Genomic DNA, 20,694 nt, shown 5'->3' with positions numbered 1-20,694 from the left:
CGAGGGATATCCGAATGCGGTGTACTCCAGCGATCAACGTGCGCGCCCACCCACTCACTACACACTGCACAGCACATAGCCCACGCACCGCCGCCTCCTGCGAACTCGTGAACGCCGGGCCCTTTCCGACAGAGATCGTGGCAAGCACTGTGATGCAGACCAGCAGTGCCTCGAGTCTCACTGCAACCATAGACACAGCTCAGACACACATCACAAGTGACGGTGCTAAACTACTACCAACGCTAGATCGCATGAATTCGTACTACCTTACCGACGCTCATTATATACATTAAGCCATTGCGCACACGCAGACGTGAGCCGCGTGCGTACGTGCACTGCAGGCCTGATTAGGAATTACCGACATCGTCATCTACTTACAACTGCGTAAACATTCAACCAGGGGGGGGGGGGGGGGGGGCTGCGGGGGGACACAAGCGGCAGCGCAACCAAGCGGCGGCGCGGGATATCCTCGTGTCAGTTGGGAGGAGAGGGGGATGTGTCACATGGCTGCTCGCCCGCCCTCGCCTACTTCTTCTTCAACCCAAAGTACAGTCCCAGCGCCAGCGCGATAATCGCAAGGATCAGCACCACCACAAACAGCGTCCACCACTTGAGCTTCCTTGCGCGCCGCGCCGACTTGATCCCCTGGTCCAGCTGCGTGTTGGCGTGCTTGGCGTCCTCGTTGACCTGCACCGTCTGCGCCTCGACCTGCACGGTTTGCTCCTCCTGGAACACGACTTGCTCGTTGAGCTGCGTGAACAGCGTGGCCAGCTCCACCATCGTCTTCTCGATGCGCTGGATGTCGTTGTGGCGGGCGCGCACGGCGCCGAGGACACTCGAGGCTTGGCCGCTGCGGTTACTTTTGAGCTGCGGGGCGTTAGCATAAATACACAGAGATGTAGGGGGGGGGGGGGGGGCGCACGGCGGTGGTGAAGATGCCCTCGTCGCCCCAGTCGGCGTTGGCGGCTTCCTGGACCTCGGCGTCCGAGGCCTCCGGGTTGATGACGCGGTACTGGCGCGCGATGGCCTCGCGGTACCGCTTCGAGTAGTCGGCCTCCTCGCGCTGGAAGTCCTCGAGCTGCGCCTTGAAGGAGCGCTTGAGGCTGTCGACCTGGGTGCGTTTGAACGCGTTGGACGGGTCGCGCGCGGCGTCGCGCTCCAGGAACTTGATTTCGTCTTTGATCTGCGTGTTGCGGATCTGCGTCTGCGACACGACGCCCTCGAGCTCGGCGGACGAGCGGCTGTCCGGCGACGCTAGCATGCGCTGGTGGATGCTGGAGATGGCGCCGATGTCCTGGGTCAGCTGGCCGATGCGCGTCTTGGTGCCGTCGATGCGCTGCAGGAAGTCCTGCTGGCTCAGCGGGCGGGAGCCGGGCTGCTCGAGCCCGTACGACTGCTGCTGCTGCTGCGAGTTTCCGTGGGCCAGCGGCGCGTCGTGCTGCGGTGCGCTGTGCGTCGGCGCGGCGGCCGAGTATTGCGAGGGCTGCGAGTAGTTGGAGTCGCCCTGGGTCAGCTGCGCCGGGCGGCTCTCATCATACTGCTTATTGTCAGTCCACGTCGCGCGCGCGCAATTGCCGTGCTTACGCCGCCGCCATACGGGTTCGACCCGTAGCCCGTGTTGCCGTACGGGTTGCTGGCGCCGCCGTAGCCGGCCTCCGCCTGGCCGTAGGGATTCCCGCCGTACTGCTGGTAGTTGTTGGACATGGTCGCCGCGGTTGTTGTGATGCACAGGAAGTTTCGGAACGCCGCACGTCAGCTGTCAGGCGATCGGAAGCGACGGAAAGGAGCTCAGCAGCGCGCAGGGCGAATATCAACTGCGGCAGATAGCAACAGCGATGCGAATTGATGCCGCGGTGGGTGTGAGAGGTGTGCGCACCGGCTCGTTGTTGAGATGAGTGGAGCAAGGCCGCCGGGTGTAATCTTAAAAGCTGCGAAATCCCGTAGGGCTCTGCCCAGAGTCCAGCAGACGTCACCTGCACGCTGCGCTAGACTTGTCGCGGTTCCGCGCCCACCGGCACGACGTTACGAACCAGTTCCAATTCGACGCTCACGCACATCAACCACTGATCTGCTCGCAGGTTGCTAACTTCCGTGCAGTGGGTCCTAGATGCCGTGCTCCACATGCTAATCACGGGTGGAGGATGGCCCCGACCAACGTCACAATCAATATCAAACAGCAACTTCAACACCAACATTAGCAAATCTAACAGCGCTGCCTCATCGCAACGTTTCCCATAACAGTCAACCAAAAAGTCCGCCTCGTGTACACCAGACCGGTCGTACGCATCTGTGCAGCGGGCCGCATCCTCTTGTCGCTCGGGGCTGAACGCGCGTCCGTGCTGGGCCTGCACAGCCTCCGCAGATTACCGTGCTGGTATGCGTACATCATGTTTGGCATGCTAGGCAGTCACGACATTGAGGCGACGCGAGTGATCCGAGACCTGCCAGACACTTGCATGACGCGAGGTGACGAGACGGCGTTGGAGAGAGACAGTACACGCACCAATATCACATTCGCTAGAAAACCATGACATCGCGCACCCCTCATCTCACAAGATAGCAATACACTCTGCATCCCAACTCCCGCGCCCAAACACCGCGCACACCCACGCATCTACTTGCCCAGCCCCAAACACCTCCCCACATCCTCCAGCTCCCCCAGCACCCGCTCCTCGAGCTCATTAAGATCCCCCCTCTTGCGCCCCAGCATCTCCACCTCGCGCTCATCCACCGCCACCACGCGCTCGCGCAGCGCACTCTTGCGGCTGAGCCAGCTCTCCACATCCTCCTTGACATTCTCGCGGTCCCAGTCCAGCAGCGCGACGTCCTGGACACCCAGCTTGGGCGCCTGTTTGCGCGTGTTCTCGAGGATCGCCGCGATGAGCGCGAGGCTGTGCGTCTCGGACGCGACGGCCAGCGTGATCTTGGTTGCGGTGAAGCGCGACGAGGGGCTCGCGTTGATGGCGGCCGAGGCGCGGGCGAGCTGCTCCGGGAACTGGTTGAGGAAGGAGGAGATTTCGGCGGCGATGGGCGGGCCGATGGACAGGAGCAGGTTGAGGCACAGCGGGAGGAGCGCCTTGGCCCAGATAGAATGCAGGCGGGCCGGGGTGTCGAAGGGGCCCATGCCGGCGGGGCGGCGGTAGTAGGTCATGATGTTTGCGGTGTTGAGTTGCGAGAGGACGCCCTCGACGGCCATGGTTTCGGCGAGCGAGGGGATTGCGGAAAGCGAGAGGAGGAAGAGGAGGGCGAGCTCGCCGTAGACGGGGTCCGCGACGCCGTTCTGGGTGATGGTGAGCCGGTCTGACCAGGAGAATAGGCTGGTGGCGTAGCGGATTGTGCCGCTGTTCTCGAAAACCAAGGAAGCCTGCGTCTGCCACTTGCTCATCTCTGGGATGGCGATGATGCGTTGTAGGATGGCGGTCAGGAGAGCGAAGTCCGAAGGTGAGACAGTCGCTGGGTCGGCATGCAGTTGGTTTGCTAGGCTGCGGATGCCCTTGGCGATGGCATCAGAAAGGATCTCGAGGAGGAGAGTCGAACTAGATGTCTCCATAGTATTGTGGCTGGCAGGCATTGTGCCGCGGAAGCTGGAACGGAACTCGGCTTCCTCGTTCTGCTCTGCATCATCAATGAGGTGAGGCTGCAGAACGAGGTACAGGATGCGTAGCTGAGACCGGTAGTGAAAGACCGCATCGCCGGAGAAGACACTGTCGAAGTCGGGCGTGGACGCTCTGATAGCGTTCCAAACAGGGACCAGTAGCTGCCGTGCTTCTTTTGTGTGGATCTTGGCTTCAGCCAACCTTTTCAGCAAGCCAAACGACAAATCAGCACGCAAGACGTTGAGCTGACCAAACAGAGCTTCTGGCAGGTTGCTCTCGGCGTTGGCCTTCATTGATCTTCTGACAACATCAATGACGGTCTGCACCAGCCGCTCATCCTTGCCTACGAACTGGCCGAGCTCAAGTGCGAGCAGCTTCCAGCTTTGTAGCAGTTGGACTTGCGACTCTACAAGACCCAGATTGTAGTTTGCCTTTTCCACTTCACTGACGAAGCCAGTGCCCTCCCGAGGCCCCGCCCATCTGTTGTCAAAGTCGAGCAGCTGTTCGGCAAGCTCGAGGTCGTAGAAAAAGCTTCGGCCGAATGACTCGGGGTATAGTGCGGTCCGCTTCAGGTTTGCCAACGTAACGCCAGGAAACTGTCGCTCGAGATTCTGCTTGAGGTTGCTGTGCAGAGATTCATTGTAAGCTGGAAGCTCCAGAGCGTTGTCTTGAAGATACGCCAGGGCAGGGACGACGTCCTTGAGTGGCGTGATGTCGCCAGCCTGCCGCGAGCTGTGGAGGTACATCGCGAGTACCTCACACGCTAGAGATGCGAAACGATTTTGGTGGGAGCGTTGCAGGATTTCGGTATTTGTCTTAGGGTTCCTGAGTTGCCGTGTCATCCAAAACAAGAATTCGAGCAACTTTTGGATGAGATCCTTGTGCTTGCGCAGGTCGCCCATCGCCCACGACCAGTTATTTTGGGCTGATGTGATGAACTCGAGCTTTGCCGTGTACAACGGCCACGAAAGGTCGGTAGGGGCCGATGGCGATAGATTCATGTTCGAGACGGACTGTATCGCCCATGTGAGGAGTGCCTTGTGCCCTGCTGCAGCTGCACTGTCGGGCTTTGTTCGTAGTGACTCTTTCGGCGTGTTGCCTGTGAGCAAGTACAACGAGAACCACTGTTGCTTGCACGTCACAACAGCAGACAGCAGGTTCCACACATCGGTCTGAATGTCGACTATCCTGAGTGGTTCGTCCAACTCGGACAGGACGCTTAAAAAGTTCTTCGCCGTTCGAGGGCCGAGGTGGCCTAGTAGCGACGGAGGCTCTTGTTGTTCAGCCGAGCCGTCAGACGATTGTGACTCCGTAACTCTAACGGCACCCCGCACAAGCGTCTCCAGTAGTCGCAGCACAGGGGACTTCCATCTGTCGCTGGTAGCATACAGGCGCGCAAGGAGTGGTGTGGCCTTGAACAGTTGTTGCTCCAAATGGGTCCAAGGTCTGTCCAGTAGCAGGGCCACTCGCACCAACGTACTAGCCAATTGGAGAGTGGTTTCGGTTTGTTGCTTCCAGAGCGCAGCAGAGCTTGTGAGTAATGTCGAACCGTCGGACCCAGCTCCAATGACGAGTGACGCCAGAATAGGGTTTGTTGGCAGATTACTCTCGGACTTCGCCAGGTATTGCTGGGTGATGTATTCTGCGATCGGCGCAACAAGCTTTGTAAGTTTGGCGGACAGCTGGGGTGCATCGTCTACACCGTACGCGAGCTTCATGATCTTGGTGAAAACATCGCAAATGGCGATGTTGATTTCTGGCCGGTGATCTGGGCGCGTGTATTTCCAGCTCAGCGAGCTCTCGTAGATGCTGGCCAGCGTGCGACCGAATGTGAACAAAGTTGTGCTCATTATCTTATCCGAAGTACCGCTTTCTGCAACGTTAGATGCGTTGAAGCGGCTGAGTGCTCTGCTTGGATTTTTGCGAGCGACGGAACGGTCGACGGCATCCGTGACCAAGCTATCATACAGTCGTATACAACCGATGAGGAAGTCGTATCGCCCAAGAACCATCTCAGTACCGATCAGGATCGCGGCGAGGCTACCGCCGTTGCCGTCTCCTTCAAGCAATCGACTGCGTGCCAGGAATGGCCAGACTCTATTTGGTGCGACGAGCACAAGCGCCTCAAGGAAGTGCGTGCAGTTGACGAGTAGCTCGAGCGATGCTTCGTTGCCTGGTTCTTGGCACAATCGCAGCAGTTCTTCCTCGAAAACAGCTAGCACAATGCTGACGGTATCTTGACCTCCATCACTGTTGATGCTCAGTGCCTCTAACAGCTCGACTGAGCATGTGCCTTCTGATGATTGGAGTGCAGAATGTAACAAGTCCGCAAAGAGACCAACTATCTCGACAGCATTCTCCTTTGTGGCAGGCTCTTGCGAAGTGTACTCAACTCGTCCGCTGCCGCTCGGATACGATGACAGTAGCTGAACCAGATATGTCAAGGTTGAATGTCGGTAACGCCACACCGCCACGTACGGCTGCTCACTATCATCGACGATGACGCCTTCGGTACCTGCTGGGATGGTCATGAGGCCTCCAGAGCGTTGCGTGTTGGAGGACGTCAGCAAGCGACGCCCGCCCCGAACGCTTGAGTTTGACCCTGAAGAGAACAAGGGAAGGTCTTCAGTGAGCTCGACCCAGTTTGCATTCTCTTCTTCGCGCGTCAAAGCGTACCCGGCGAACCCTTGTGGGAGTCGCTGCATCAATTGATTGGTCTCGGTGAGTTTTTCGACGAAGGTCGGTAGCCCGTTCTGCACCGTTTTGTCGCCACGCGTAAGAACGCTGAAGAACTTGAGGAAAGGCGTTGACTCATAGGGATAGCGGAGACGCGCTTCGTTCAGAAGGAGAGGTCGCAGAACATCTTCGTCTTCCAGGAAGAACGATACAACGGGATCGGCTTGATGGAACGACCCTTTGCCAGCCCAGGCACGGAATGATCTGTCGCCTCCGAGGATGGAGTACGCTGTGACGATGAGGTCTGGACTGTACACGACCACTTCACTACCAAGTGCAGCACGAAGCAGCTGCAAGAAGGAAAGTCGAAGCCTGTCCCTTGAGATCTGATCAACCGGGGTGCCGAACGCTGTTAGACCAGTTTCAACCAACTGATCTACGATAACCAGCACACCGGCAGCTGAACTAGCTTCGGCGAGCTCCTGATAGGGTGTTTTGCCTTCGAACAGTTCGGAGCCTTCGAGGCGCCCGACAACCATGGCTGCCTCCTCGATAGCAGATGGTTCGGGTAAAGGCCTTCGCGATGCGTCAGGTGATTCGAGCAGACTTTCGCGTTCTTGCTCTTCGAGAGTTGCTTTGCTGGTGAGCTTCCACGTCATGATAGCCCAAGCAAACATTGGTGGTGTTGCGGGACTTGGGCCCAACATTCGTGCCTCGCCAAAGACATTGGTGATTGTCTCGAGCACACCGGTGTTGAGGATGTAGGCTGAGGTCTCCCAGTTTTTGCAGTCATCCGAGTCAAGATCATTGACAATGGCGTCGATCTTCAGGATCGCTAAGGAGACGAGGGAGGTCAACAGCTGTATGACAGGCACCAACGGCTCCTGGCGGGGAGTGACAACGGGAAACTCTCTGAAGAATCCGCGCGTGCTGAACGTCGTGAGCCATTCCTCTATGGTAGCTGCAGGAACGAAGCCCTTTGTCACCACATCCGCATGCACATGCGCCAGATGGAGCAGATGCAGCAGCTCGACGGTCTGTGCTGTCACCCATTTTTCTGATGCAGCTTCGATGATGGTCTCGGCGACATCCCATGCGTAACCTTCGTCAAGTGTTTCGCACCTCTTCTTCACAGCCTGGAGACACTGGTCGAGTGCTGTTGCAGGACCGCTGATTTGTGCTGTTGTGATGTTCTTGCCAAGCTCTTCGATCCATCCGGCGCCCACGGTGTGGTAGTCGTTGCCGTAGATGGTCTGGCTGCGCAGCTGTGGTGCGGCCCCCCACGAGATGAGCAGCTGACTGATGCGAATGATGGAGGCGCACGTGGAGTGGTAGATTTCGATGATGCGCAGTCTGCGCTGGTCCTGGGTGTCGAATTGGGTGGATCTCGAAGCCAGCGGCGTCATAATGGACGAGTTTGGGACGAAGGTGGATGCGCCCAGGTTGGCGAGTCCAGCGGCGTCTTGCACGCTCAATGCCTCCTCTTCAGTCAGCCCACTCAGCAGCTGCACCGTCGGCCTGCTCTGCCACTCCTGCGCGACGACTTGCAGCGCCGCATACTCTGATATCTGCGCCTGCCTCGACAGCCACAGACTGTCCGCCTTGATCTCGTCTAGGCTGAAATGCGCCTGCTGGGCCGGCGCGACGCTGATGGGCGCAGTCTTGGCCTCGAATCGGCTTTTCTCCTGCGGCGACGGGTCTGCGAACGGCTTCCAGGGCCGGCTGAGAATCTCGACATTCTCGCGCACGGTGAGGAAGTCGCGTAGGGCCTCGCTCCTCGATGCGGTCCGGGGTTCGCAGAGGGCGCGGTATGCGATATCCCAAGTTCTGCCATTGTCAACCAGCGCTCTGCGGCTGGGCGTGCCAGTAAACATACACAAGCTGCTGCTCGCCCTTGAGGCACTTGGCCAGGTCGAATTCGGTCGATGGGATGGGAGCCATGGTAGCGCTGCGGTGCGCGGGGTGAGCGTCAGCTAGCCAAAGGCCATGAAGGCGGGTCGAGTGCGCGTGAAGGAAACGGAAATGTTTGGGCTGGTGCTGTCGCGCAGAGCTTCGCGCGTGGGTGCGAGTTCAGATGTCGGCGAATCAGAGCTCGGAGTGCCGATGCACTTCCGCCCGCCCTCCGCAATGAGCACTCAATAAATTAACTGAGTCACTTTGTTCGCATGCTGCCGTCGCCCCTCGGTCCACCTTTCCCTCACCTCCAGGGAACCGCATTTGTACGCTGGAGCTTCACATCGCACATTGAGCCCTTGCACCGTCCCCACTGACTCAGCGTCTGACTGCACGTCGTCTTGATCCCCGCCCACCGCATTCAGCATAGCAGTTGGATCCTACACGTACTGCAGATCCACACTTCAGACGACACGCACCGATCGTAGGAGCCCTTGGCCTGCATACGCCGCCGACATGCCTTCTCTCGCCCTCATCGATCACTCACCCCGCCAACCGAACCCCTCCCCGCCGATACCCACTGCCTCCAACGTCATCCTCATTGACAACTACGACTCCTTCACCTGGAACGTCTACCAGTACCTCGTCTTCGAAGGCGCCACCGTCACTGTATACCGCAACGACGAGATCACCCTTGACGACCTCATTGCGAAGAACCCCACACAGTTGGTGGTCAGTCCTGGGCCAGGGCACCCGACCAAGGATGCAGGAATCAGCAATGCCGCAATCCAGCACTTTGCTGGAAAGATTCCCATCTTCGGCGTATGCATGGGCGAGCAGTGCATCTTCTACTCCTTCGGGGGCACAGTGGACGTGACAGGCCAGATTTTGCACGGCAAGACATCACCTCTCACCCACGACGGCAAGGGCGTCTATGTCGGTGTCACTCAGAAGGTCCCCGTCACAAGATACCACTCGCTCGCCGGCACTCATGCCACCCTGCCTGACTGTCTTGAAGTGACCTCGACAATCCCAGCGAATCCTGACTCAGACATCAAGGAGGTCATCATGGGAGTGCGCCACAAAGAATTCGTGATTGAAGGTGTGCAATTCCACCCGGAGAGCATCTTGACAGAAGACGGACGAATCATGTTCAGGAACTTCCTCCAAATGCAGGGCGGAACCTGGGCGGAGAACGAGAAGCTGCGGAAGGAAGCACACGCAAAGGCGACTGGTGTCGCGACAAACGGTACCACCGCCGACACCAAGAAGGACAAGCAGACATCGATCCTGGAAAAGATCTACGCACACCGCAAAGCCGCTGTTGCTGAGCAGAAGAAGATTCCGTCTCAAAGGCCGAGCGACCTCCAGGCTTCTTACGACCTGAACCTCGCTCCGCCGCAAATTAACTTTCCCGAACGCCTCCGTCAGTCACCTTACCGCCTTTCCCTCATGGCTGAGATCAAGCGCGCATCGCCATCCAAGGGCATAATCTCGCTTTCTACCTGCGCGCCTGCTCAGGCACGAACATACGCAAAGGCTGGCGCCAGCACCATCTCTGTGTTGACCGAGCCTGAATGGTTCAAGGGTAACATTGATGACCTCAGGGCTGTGCGCCAAAGCCTGGACGGTATGCCCAACAGGCCCGCAGTTTTGCGCAAGGAGTTTATCTTCGACGAGTACCAGATTTTGGAGGCAAGGTTGGCCGGTGCAGACACAGTTCTCCTGATCGTGAAGATGCTCGACCAGGAGCTCCTCGAGAGACTGTACAAGTACTCGCAATCACTTGGCATGGAGCCTCTTGTTGAAGTCAACAACGTCGAGGAGATGGAGATTGCTGTGAAGCTTGGGTCAAAGGTCATCGGCGTCAACAACCGCAACCTCGTAAACTTCGAGGTCGACATGGACACCACTAGCCGCCTCATGAGCATGGTCACAAAAGACATCATTGTCTGCGCCTTGAGCGGAATTGCTGGCCCCAAGGACGTCGAACCCTACGTGGAGAACGGCGTTGGCGCAGTCCTGGTCGGCGAAGCGCTTATGCGAGCGTCGAACACCGCTGAATTCATTGTGGAACTCCTCGGCGGCACAACAGTAAAGCCGGCACGAGTCTCTTCAACACCCATGGTCAAGATCTGTGGAACACGGAGCGCTGAAGCAGCGAAGACAGCTATTGAAGCAGGTGCCGACCTGATCGGTATGATTCTGGCGATCGGCACAAAGCGCACCGTTTCTGCAGAAACAGCCCTGGCAATCTCAGAAACAGTGCACAAGACGAAGAAGCCGCAAGTAACGAAGTCAGGGTTGCTGGCAGATGCGAAATCTGCCTCTGACTACTTTGACCACGCCACGCAGCGACTCGTGTCTGTCGATGACCGGGCTCTGCTTGTCGGTGTGTTCCGCAACCAGTCATTAGAGTATGTACTGGAGCAGCAGCGATTGCTGAATCTGGACATTGTTCAACTTCACGGCCAAGAACCGGTCGAGTGGGCCAAACTCATCCCAGTGCCAGTCATCAAGGCGTTCAACCCCCACGATCACGGCATCGGAAGCCGCGGTCACCACGCGCTGCCGCTTCTTGACGCGGGGTCTGGTGGATCTGGCAAGCAGCTTGACCTTTCCGAAGTGAAGGATGTTCTCGCAAAGGATGAGGGTCTTAAGATCATCTTTGCAGGTGGTTTGAACGCCGACAATGTGCAATCCACGCTGGGCGGTCTTGACGAGTACCGAGACAGAGTCAAGGCGGTGGACGTCAGCAGTGGCGTAGAAGGCGACGATGGTCAGCAGAGCTTGGACAAGATTCGAGCATTCATCAAGGCAGCGAAGAGTTAGACATAGGCTAGTTCGAATTACCGGCCTGCGAACCGACTCATTATTAACACCTCGAAATCAAGTACACCATGTTCGATGCGCCTGTTAACACTCATGGATACATCTAACTAACCATCAGGGTACGGCAATGGAAGCGCCAAGAGCAACGTAGCGGACGGAGTGGGAGCGGTGACCGGTCGCACTCTCACCTGTCTTAGCGTTGAATCGCGCGATTAGAAGTAGTCTTACTTCAAAGTAGGCACACCACTAAAAGGTGAAGTACTTGACTGTTGCAGAACCTGTTGCCTGATAAAGAGTCGTCACCCACAGTTGATAGCTTTGGATTTCTTCCTTCTACACCCACCTCTAACTACAACTCACCTAGACCGTGCCTGTGGTTCATTCAAGAAAGCACCACCAGGGGAACCCGAACGCCGTCATGGCCATCCTCAAGAACCTCGTCATTGCGGTGACCGGCAGCCTCGAACACGAAAACACACAGCTCAAGAAATGGATCGAGGCCAACGATGGTCGCTACTCCCCGAGCGTACGCAAAGGTGTCACGCACCTCATCGCCGGCCAGGACGCCTGGAAGAAGTCCTCAGATGCAGTACAGGCAGCCACAAAGCTTGGAGCCTTCGTTGTCAAGTATGATTGGCTCGAGGATAGTCTGCAGAAGAAGAGGAAGCTCGCGGAGACGAGATACACCTGGGAGTATCTGTGGCAAGAGAAGAAGAAGAGGAAGAGGTTGGCGCGAGTGGGACTGCTGGCTGATGCGAAGAAATTCAACGACGGATGCGAAGAGGCAAAGAAGGCTACGGGCACATGTACGTCCAATCCCGGTCGCGCACAGTGTCCCGCAAGCCCAAGCAGTCGAAGAGCTTCTTCTTTGGAGACGTGGCCAACGTACCATTTGTATCTGCGGCGGACGACTTGAAGCAGGGGCGGGAGGAGCGGGAAGCAGCCCAGGCGAAGAAAGCCAAGGAGAGGAATGTGCAAGCAAAGACTGGCCATTCTACCTCAGCGCCCCCCGCCGCTCAGCCCTCCACCTCCGCTGAGACCGTCTGCTCCGCGTCGTCAACCTCATCGCACACTCTCAGCGCGGCCTCCGTTTCCGAAGCCCCTGCTAAGAAACCCTCACTCAAAGATCTGTATCACTACTACCTCGACACCACGGGCTTCGAGTACAAGATCACGCTCACACGGTGCAACCTGCGCGCCAACCAAATCTCCCGCTACCGCCTCAGCATCCTCGAGAGCCACACGAAGCCCCACGTCTACTGCACGTTCGTCGAGTACTTCCCGCCCAGCACCGCGCCCACGCCCGCGGCGAACGCGGCCTGCATCCAGGCGCTGCTCGACTTCAACACGACCTTCGAGCTCGACACGCCAGACCCCGATCCAGCAGACAACCACTCCTCAACCCCCGCCCCCGATCCATCAGCAGCCCACCCCGAAGCCACCCGCCTCACCGCCCTCCTCCACCCGCCACCCCCCAGCGCCTCGCACCCCTACAAAACCCTCCTCACCCCGCTCTCCTCCCCCTTCCCCCCCGCCTTCCACACCTTCCGCACCGCGTTCCGCGACCTCACCCTGCTGGCCTGGGAAGAGCGCCTCGACACCTCGCGCACCCTGTACAAGCAGCGCGCCGCGCGCTTCCGGGTCGAGCCGTTCGTGTACGTGAGGCCGGGGGTGGGGTTGCCGCTGGGGTTGCTGGCGCAGGGGGGGTGGGGGGTGGTTCCTGCGGTGCTGGCGGCGGGGGGCGCGGATGGACGGACAGGCGCACAGACATCGGGTGTGGGTGCGGGCGCGGGTGCCGCTACAGACCCGAACGTCTACATCTACCCAACCTTCCGCCTCCCCGCGCTCGCGCACCCGCTCGGGACAGGCATCATCGGCTCCGCGGTGCGGCGCGACGCAGACGCCGCGCTGAAAGCCGCGACAGCCGCCCAACAAGCCGCCGAAGCAGCAGACAGAGCAGCAGACAGAGCAGCAGACAGAGCAGCAGACAGAAGAGCAGACAAAGCCGCCGCTGCGCCCCGAAGACCGGATTTCAAGCGTCCGCTGTTCAATGGCGTGACGGGGGTGCCGGAGGTGGATGCTTGGGGGCGGCGGACGGGGTTTGCGAGGGGTGGTGGAGGGGGACAGTTCGATCGCAGTGATGGAGGGGGACGGTTTGATCGCGGTGGACAGTTCGATCGCAGTGGCGGCATTGATATCGGAGCGCGTGGTCGTGCTTGGGGTGGCTCAGGAGGCGGCTCAGTAGGCGGTTCAGGAAGTGGATCAGGACGCGGTTCAGCAGGAGATGCGGGATTTTCGGATATGCGGATGCGCCACGCGCGGCCGTTTCCTAGAGAAAGGGGGCTTTGAGGGGGCTCTGGGGGGGCTTTGAGGCGGCTGTGAGGCGGATATCTGGGCGGATATCTAGGGCGGATATCTGGGGGATATCTGGGGCGGAGATCGAGGCACGCTGCGTGCTAGGCGTGACAGCGCGGTACTCACGCTCTCTGGCGCGCACCGGCAGCATGGACATAGTTCTGATGGCGTGCGTCCGTGATCGGGGACACACGGGGTAGCGGCCTAATATGAGCAAGCCCGTTCGTTGTACGGCGCTGCGTGGATGCTTGTATACGTCACTCTCGATTCGGATTCGGGATACACGACATGCACCAGAAGCAGGTAGCATTTTATAGTCTATCTTTCTACATCAGCTATACGCCGTCATACTCATCGTCGTCGTTATCGTGTGCCGAGCAAAGCTCCCAGGCACGTGTGCAATCTGTCAACTGGTACGCCACATCCATGCCCGTGTCCATATCCATATCCATACCCCGACCACCAGGCCTTCAGCCCGCCTCTGCGTCCTACACACTAACCCTCACTCCGCCACAACAGCCCACTCCTCCTCCTCAGACACCGTCGGCGTCACCCCGCCCGCCAGATCGACATAGCTCGCATGCTGCACATCAGACTCATACTCCGAGTCCGACTCGGTCGCGCACCCATACAGCTCGTCGTCTTGGAACATGTCGCGCTCATCACGCAAGGCCATGCGCTCGCGCCACAGATCCTCCGCGATGGGCGTCAGGGGCGAGATAAAGCGCGCGCCGATCCTGGACGCGGGGTGGTGCACCACGGGAGCCGGGGCCGGGGCAGACGCGACGCTGCTTGGCTCGGACAGGGTATCGTCACTGCGTGCGATGCGGACGAGGATGAGTGCAGCGCGGCAGGCGGAGTACAGCGTCTCGTCGCGGGCGTCGGACGAGGGCTTGAGGAACACGAGCGCCTGCGGGACGTGCAGCGCGCACAGCCCGAGACCAATGGGGAGCTGCAGGCGAGACAGCTCGGCGGCGAGGAAGGTGAATTCGTAGTGCAGGAGGGCGTACAGGGCTGTGTTGACTATGAGGCCGCCGGCGGCGATTTTCTCGTCGGGGTTCAGGGCGGCGATGGTGGTGCGGAGGCGCGACCAGATGTGCGCAGCCTTGGAAGTCTTTGGGGTTGGTGTCCGGCGTGGGAGGGGAAAGGGGAGGGATAAGCGCACCGCGAGTAGGTAGCAGATGCTGAGCAGGTGTTGCAGAATAGTCAGCACGTTGATGATACGGCTGTTGATGCGGAAGACCTTTTTCCACGGGTAGGTCCACTTCGATACCTCCTTGTTTGCCTTCACGGCAGCTTCGACCAGCGTCAGGCCGGTGGCTGACTTGTGCGGCCCGGTGTGGTTCAAACGGCAGAGGCCGTCCGCTATGCAGTCCAGTCTGAAGCCCGCAGGCAATAAGGGCACTTCGAACAGCTTCGTGGTGTCATGGAGCCATTCGAAGAGCTCAAGAATGGGATCATCTGTGGCAGGCCGAGGCTTACTGCCACGGATCTTTCGCCGCAGCAGTGCAATCCTGCGTTTGGCCAGCGCGAGAGTCTTCTCAGCAGACGATCGTACGTTTGCCATAACCGACCAGAATCTAGAGGGATTCGGAGCGTATACTTGAGGCGTGTAGAGCAGTCGACCGCAGTTGTCAGTGACCCACTCCATAGTCTTGTCGCGAACGTCGGGATAGACGGTGTAGTCTATCCCAAGAAAGATCTGATCAGCTTTAAAGAGACCCCGAGCCACGCAATGTTCATAGCTCTCCTGGTATTGTCGTGCCATCGCAATGCTGTGAAGTGCGTACAGCCTCTCGTACAAGTAATTTTCCATGGCCAGGCCGCCCAATGCAGAGCGGAGCTGCGTTTCAGCCTGGTTCAGACGGGGCTCTGTATAGCCATGGATGAATCGCAGACCCAGATCGACACCAAGGAACTGGAGCAGCAGATAGGACACGCAGGCGACGAGTGTCAGGAACTGTGGCCGGGAACGTCGAGCTTTGCTGCGGATGGAGCCGACTTTCTCTGGCGGAACGTCGGCGTTCTTCTTGTTCGGAGCTGTGGAGGCATTCGCATCATCTTTGGCAGGGGCGACTGGTGACTGAATCGGGTTCGGGGTAGGTTTGTTGTCTGAGCAAGCAGCCTGCGATTCTTGAACGTGACCTGAGGCAACCGGTCCATCCGTGGGCGCGACAGAAGAGATGTCGGCCTCCTTCACAGGGTCTTCAATGCCCGAGTCCATAGTGGTTAGATGGCGCTCCATTGCAGGTGTGGAGCTGGTTAGGCGTGGCGGTGAGGGCGAGCGCTGGTTCTTGCGCCACAGCATGTCGTAAGAGCTACGTTGTGATAGCCGCTGAAGCTCGATTGATAAAGTAGAGGAACAATTGCGGAGGCGAGTGAGAGATTTATAAGGTTGCAGTTTGGTGAAGTGGGAGCAGGGACCTCGCTACCGTGGGAGATGGACCAGTTGAGGGCTTAAGACCAGATCGACGAAGAATCAAGCGGGGTGAAGTGAGAGGTGAACAAATCGAAACATTCTACTTGCCTTCTGCCCCGCATAGTAGCAGAAAGTGCATGCTATGCAACTGCCCGTGCCCGTTTGCTGTTGCCATCTCGAGCGCGAGGGTGTCAGGTCTGGAACGTGACGTGTGCAACACGAGAAGTGGAGCTTATCAACGCAAGGATCATTCCGAAGTACTCGCCCCATACAATGATCAGGGTCTGCTCCGTGAGGAGCGCTGGTGAGGTGCTTGTCCAATATCCTCTATATCCCCAACAGCGATATCCACATCCTCAGCCTTCACCTGACTAACCTCGACAGCGACCGTCTCTTCTTTGACCAATACCTCTCCAGGCTCAGCTTTTACAACAGCTTCCTTCTTGACTTTCTTCTTGATCCCTACAACCGCACTCGGACACAGGCCTCGCTCACTCAACTTGCAGTCTCCACACTTTCTCCCCACCGGTAAACATATCGTTTGCCCATGCCCGACCAACAGATTGTTGATATCATGCCATTTGTCTTTTGGGAGCCAGCTTTCCAGCGCTGCTCTTGTTTGCTCGGGATTCTGTGTCTTGTGCCACCCCCATAGATTCGTGATGCGGTGTACGTGAACATCGACACCGATGCCCTCGTCGCGGCCCCATGCAGCACTCAGTGTAAGATATCCCATCTTAGGACCGACTCCGGGGAGTGAGACCAGACCTTCTATTGTGTCGGGAATATCAGAGTTGAACTTGTCGCGCAGGATCTCGGCGGTCTGCTTGATGTACTTAGTTTTGAGGTTATGGAAGCCAACCTTGTTGATGAAGCCGTTCAGTTCAGCGGGTTCGATTGCGAGGACAGACTCGAGATTGAAACCCTGTGTCTGTTAGTACTTTAGAGCCTCTGATATGTGCTCGACTTACGCCCGACATCCGTTCCTGCATGCCTCGTATGGCGACAGCTGTAACCGTGTCCTTTGTCTGGCTACTCAACATGAGCGCTATGAGGGTCTGGAAGCGCTGGTCGCGCGGACTCCGCTGTCTGTCTGCTAGGCTCTCGCAACCCATTGTGTCCACTGGCGCGACGTTCTCGTTGCGCATCTCCCGTGTCAAAGCATAAATCTCCTCCCAATTGGGTGGCGGCTCAATCTTCACACTTCCATCTACACCATTGATCTTCTTCGCAGGTATACGACGTGCCTTTTTTGGCTTTGCTTCCTTCGGGGACGTGATGCTGTTCAGAGTCGCCTCCTTGGTCTCGTGCTTGACTTTGACCGGTGTGTCGCGTACGGTCCTCCTTCTCTTAGGCGGGGGCGTTGCGAATTCGCCATCTGAGCCTACGTCTGTCGGCACAGAGCTCAATTCCGAATCTGAAGGGTCGTGGACCGGCGGGTTCGCGCCGGAGCGGGTCTGACGTAGTGTTCGGCTTGCGGCGAGGATGCGCGACGTGTCGCGCGATATGCGTGAAGTGCGCATCTCGAGACGACGCAATTGGGGTCTCTTGTAAAATCGACAATTCGCGACGCGTCCTGGCGCTGTTCTTGCGTGCAGGAGAGTTGATGCGCAGCATGGACAGTAATGTCGTCAGCATCATTCGTCGAGGCGTTGTTAGCCAATGAGAACGCAAGGAGGCCGAACGCGAAACCACATGATCAGCAGTGATCAGTATTTCGAGTCGATCGATACGCGAAGTGGAGGACAGACTGGCGGCGGTGGTGGTGAGGAGGAGAAACCAAGTCGATGACCGAAGACCAACACTGGAGCAATGGAATCAAAGCTGCGCGAGTGCGAAAAGGCGAAGAGGAGAGACTAACACTGGAGCAATGGAATCAAAGCTGCGCGAGTGCGAAAAGGCGAAGAGGAGAGACCAACACTAGAGCAATAGAATTAAAGCTGCGCGAGTGCGTGCTTTACTGTTGTGTTCGTGATGTGCTTTCCCGTTGTTAAGTGGTGCTTTCCTGGAGCGTGAGTGCCTTCCGTGCGTCTGATCTTGGATGAGAAGAACGTAGGCAGGTAGGCAACTAACTAAACAATACTCGTTGAACAATATCGAAAAACATTAGAGGTCCCGTATGACCATCCATGGATTGCTGCACGTCTATCCGCAAACCGCACACCTCCTACCCACGACTACAGGCCGTCAAATTTACACCGTCTCGTTCGCTGGCTCATCTCTCACAATGGTGCATCTTTCTGACGCCATGTCCATATATTTCGACTTTGCAGCAAATCTAAACCGATCGACCACTGCAGATTCTCGCGAGACTTTTGACCCTGTCAATACAACTGAGCGCTCAACGTCCTATTCCACAAGAAATGGCACAACCATGGAAAATTGCCTGCTTAATTCGGTCCGAGCAAACGTATGGTCTCCGATCTGGCGCCAAGGATTCGATCCATCGACCGATTTAGAGCTCTGGCCACTCTCTGTCTTTGAGCGTCTTGATCCCTATACTGCCTTCAATGGAGAGCGCGTCATAAAGACTCGCTCCCACTTTGACGCTGAGGTAGCAAAGGAGCTACTGATCAACACCACAATATCTGCGCTGGCGCTTGGGCAGAACTTCGAGAACGTCAACGGGACTGTCTTTCGGTCTGTCAACGTCTACATCTTCCAAGACAAGCTCGCTTTCTTTCTCCCCTATGCACTGTCAATTGGGCTTGCTATCCCCATCATCGCACTGGGTCTTGTAGCATTCTTCGTTCACAACCAAGGCGTATCAGCCATCACCGGCGGCTTCTTCCAGCTCCTCATGACAACGACAGGACGCACACTGCTTGAGAAGCAGATCGTAGGCGCTGCGACGTTAGGAGGGCACGAGAACGTGACCGCGGGGCTGAGGACCGCAGAGATCACGTTCGGGGAGCTGATTCAGGTTGATGACGTGCTGCCGAATGGCGTCCTCGCGGAACAAAATCAACTCGAAACGACGGCGGAGCAAACGAGTAGCTCGGACACAACGCTTCTTGACGGTTTGGATGTTGGGGTAGATGCTGAGAAGAACGAATCTCGGGGGCGAAGAGCAGGGTTCGGGCTTGCGCAGGAGGTCAAGCGGGTCAGAAGGAGGATCGTCTAATGCAGATCTATCTTTGAGATGTCTCTGCTTTTCGTATTCTGCTAGGATGCTCAGGGAGTACTGTCTAGAAGGACTGACAGTCGTACTAATGAACGAACAGGATCTCATCATTACGCATGTGGATGATCTCTTCGTCAGTATGCTGCATCAGATGACGTTGGGGCACTTGCAAACGGGCCCCTTCCACTGGTCCTCCGCCCGCTCGCGACCATCAACGCCTACGATGTCCCTTTAAAACAATTATTGAGTTGCTGTTCCATCACTCAGCAATAAGACCTGAGATAAGATATGAACGACGTGTCTCGTATGCTGCAATCCTGGACGACACTAAATAACAATTGGGCGAAGTACTGGCGGATAGACATGTGTGTGAAAGAGCATGATGTGACCACCCAAACTCGCGAAGGCTCTGATGAAAGGCTTGTAGGTCAATCCATGCTGGAGAACCGCAATTGATAGTTTAGGTTGTGTAAAATAGAAGAAATCAAAAGTGCATAGTAATCAGTAAAAAGTTATCCAGCTCAAAGGCTGTAGTGTCAAGGTAGAGGAGGCTTTACGAGTGTTATTACACAGACAAAAGAGCTCCGAGACGTCTTCAATGCCTTCTGATCATCTCTCTCCCACATTTACCTTGAAGGTGATTCGGATGAAATGGCATACGTTGGGCTTCACCCTAGCGATGATGTTGAGCACAACTCTATCTGGTGGGGGAATTGGGCCGGATCCCACGAAGTTTGAGGGCTTGATGAGGTTTTCGATAATTGGATTATTATCAGTTCGCGAGACAGTAGCAGTAATGAAACTTGTAACGCCGGTTCTCTTGCTGACATCAATGTCGATGTCGCCTAAAACCTTAGGGTAGCCAGACTACTCACGTCCTGCTTAGACGGCATCTTCGTTATACACAACTAGCAGAAGTGCATATTCGTAGTTTCCTCCTTGAAAGGTACCTTCGACTTGATGGATAAGCTCCTTGTATGAGCCGATGCCGGTGAATCCATAATGGAGCACATACGTCGTGATGATCTGCTGTTTCTCTAATGAGAGTTGCCCTGGAATCAATTCGCGGACAGAAGCGTTGTCCGCCCAGTATTTAATCTTGAGTATATCAACGTTACTTAAAGCCGGTGTAGTATTACCCCGTGTGCAAGTATGTGAAAGGCACGCTGGATTGATGCCATTGCAAACGTAGTTGTGGAAGCGATTTGTATGTTAACCAAGAACTGAGAGTGGATTATTCTTTACACTAGAGGGACACAAGAATAACTAACACAGGCCATCGGAGGCACGGAAGATGATACTGCGGCTTTAAGGTCCGGATATAATGCGTGTAGGATCGCCATACTTTCCCTCGATGTAGTTTATGGCGGAACTATGTCATATCCGTGATCCGGACTACCACCCCACACATCTAGATTACCGTTTTAAAATTTCTAGACCGGTGCATTACCTGTGAATTGTACAGAGGTTTTGAAAAATTTAAGAGGTTATAATCTAATCGTGAGACTACGTTAGTTCAATGAGGTTGACGCAAGATGCTGAAGTGCAGATAGCCATAGAGATTGAAGCAAGCGATAGTCATCTTGTGTTACCAACTAAGCATCTCCCCCTCGCTCTCGCCCAAGCCCGCTCGACCTTGGTGCGCATCATTCTATCCTACTTATTGCTAGCAGAGATACTACTATCAAAGATTGAATTCCTGATGGATGAACCACCCTAGCGCAGCGTTGATAGAGAATACTGGTCAAAGCTGCCTTTTGGTCGTCTTGGATTAGAGGTCTTGCCCCTGTGCACTTCTT

General features: G+C 56.8%; 8 protein-coding genes across 8 annotated transcripts; 3 read left to right on the top strand and 5 right to left on the bottom strand.

Moving 5' to 3' along the window:
* Positions 1 to 409: 409 nt before the first annotated feature.
* Positions 410 to 1,844, bottom strand: C7974DRAFT_195229 (t-SNARE). Its single transcript, XM_046136674.1, has 3 exons — positions 1,585 to 1,844; positions 923 to 1,537; positions 410 to 867 (listed from the first exon to the last, which is right to left on the bottom strand). The coding sequence occupies exons 1-3, from the start codon at positions 1,702 to 1,704 to the stop codon at positions 526 to 528; spliced, it is 1,077 nt and encodes a 358-aa protein (XP_045995916.1). The 5' UTR covers positions 1,705 to 1,844; the 3' UTR covers positions 410 to 525.
* A 770-nt stretch (positions 1,845 to 2,614) lies between these two features.
* C7974DRAFT_424848 (nucleoporin subcomplex protein binding to Pom34-domain-containing protein) lies at positions 2,615 to 8,303 on the bottom strand (the record flags this gene model as incomplete). Its single annotated transcript, XM_046144451.1, has 2 exons — positions 8,149 to 8,303; positions 2,615 to 8,099 (listed from the first exon to the last, which is right to left on the bottom strand). Exons 1-2 carry the CDS (start codon positions 8,211 to 8,213, stop codon positions 2,615 to 2,617), a joined length of 5,550 nt encoding a protein of 1,849 aa, XP_045995915.1. The 5' UTR covers positions 8,214 to 8,303.
* Positions 8,304 to 8,585: 282 nt separating this feature from the next.
* On the top strand, positions 8,586 to 11,384 carry C7974DRAFT_195211 (indole-3-glycerol phosphate synthase-domain-containing protein). The gene has a single exon (XM_046136673.1). It carries the CDS (start codon positions 8,682 to 8,684, stop codon positions 10,995 to 10,997), a length of 2,316 nt encoding a protein of 771 aa, XP_045995914.1. The 5' UTR covers positions 8,586 to 8,681; the 3' UTR covers positions 10,998 to 11,384.
* Positions 11,385 to 11,415: 31 nt separating this feature from the next.
* C7974DRAFT_455027 (uncharacterized protein) lies at positions 11,416 to 13,658 on the top strand (the record flags this gene model as incomplete). The annotated part of the gene is made up of 2 exons (XM_046145944.1): positions 11,416 to 11,723; positions 11,780 to 13,658. 2 exons carry the CDS (start codon positions 11,416 to 11,418, stop codon positions 13,344 to 13,346), a joined length of 1,875 nt encoding a protein of 624 aa, XP_045995913.1. The 3' UTR covers positions 13,347 to 13,658.
* Position 13,659: 1 nt separating this feature from the next.
* Positions 13,660 to 15,854, bottom strand: C7974DRAFT_195202 (uncharacterized protein). The gene has a single exon (XM_046136672.1). It carries the CDS (start codon positions 15,658 to 15,660, stop codon positions 13,855 to 13,857), a length of 1,806 nt encoding a protein of 601 aa, XP_045995912.1. The 5' UTR covers positions 15,661 to 15,854; the 3' UTR covers positions 13,660 to 13,854.
* A 194-nt stretch (positions 15,855 to 16,048) lies between these two features.
* Positions 16,049 to 17,294, bottom strand: C7974DRAFT_413661 (DNA repair protein-like protein Ntg1; the record flags this gene model as incomplete). Its single annotated transcript, XM_046143747.1, has 2 exons — positions 16,049 to 16,696; positions 16,743 to 17,294. 2 exons carry the CDS (start codon positions 17,292 to 17,294, stop codon positions 16,049 to 16,051), a joined length of 1,200 nt encoding a protein of 399 aa, XP_045995911.1.
* A 553-nt stretch (positions 17,295 to 17,847) lies between these two features.
* C7974DRAFT_195192 (uncharacterized protein) lies at positions 17,848 to 19,039 on the top strand. The gene has a single exon (XM_046136671.1). It carries the CDS (start codon positions 17,891 to 17,893, stop codon positions 18,893 to 18,895), a length of 1,005 nt encoding a protein of 334 aa, XP_045995910.1. The 5' UTR covers positions 17,848 to 17,890; the 3' UTR covers positions 18,896 to 19,039.
* Positions 19,040 to 19,504: 465 nt separating this feature from the next.
* Positions 19,505 to 20,017, bottom strand: C7974DRAFT_313354 (uncharacterized protein; the record flags this gene model as incomplete). The annotated part of the gene is made up of 2 exons (XM_046138410.1): positions 19,505 to 19,762; positions 19,784 to 20,017. Coding segments are annotated over 2 exons (492 nt in total), but the record flags the coding sequence as incomplete, so codon positions are not given.
* Positions 20,018 to 20,694: the final 677 nt, after the last annotated feature.

Source organism: Boeremia exigua, assembly GCF_020726555.1.
Source record: "Boeremia exigua strain MPI-SDFR-AT-0100 chromosome Unknown C7974scaffold_7, whole genome shotgun sequence".
Lineage (NCBI taxonomy): Eukaryota > Fungi > Ascomycota > Dothideomycetes > Pleosporales > Didymellaceae > Boeremia > Boeremia exigua.
The sequence above is the reverse complement of the archived record's forward strand: the minus strand, read 5'-3'. Positions and strand labels throughout refer to the sequence as shown.

What these genes read in the sequence shown, in the direction of transcription:
- C7974DRAFT_195229 (XM_046136674.1), bottom strand. Translation starts at nt 1,704, where the DNA reads ATGTCCAACAACTACCAGCAGTACGGCGGGAATCCCTACGGCCAGGCG. An exon ending in CGAACCCGTATGGCGGCGGC is followed by an intron (nt 1,538 to 1,584) that starts GTAAGCACGGCA and finishes GACAATAAGCAG; the next exon opens with TATGATGAGAGCCGCCCGGC. An exon ending in AGGGCATCTTCACCACCGCC is followed by an intron (nt 868 to 922) that starts GTGCGCCCCCCC and finishes AACGCCCCGCAG; the next exon opens with CTCAAAAGTAACCGCAGCGG.
- C7974DRAFT_195211 (XM_046136673.1), top strand. Translation starts at nt 8,682, where the DNA reads ATGCCTTCTCTCGCCCTCATCGATCACTCACCCCGCCAACCGAACCCC.
- C7974DRAFT_195202 (XM_046136672.1), bottom strand. Translation starts at nt 15,660, where the DNA reads ATGCTGTGGCGCAAGAACCAGCGCTCGCCCTCACCGCCACGCCTAACC.
- C7974DRAFT_195192 (XM_046136671.1), top strand. Translation starts at nt 17,891, where the DNA reads ATGACCATCCATGGATTGCTGCACGTCTATCCGCAAACCGCACACCTC.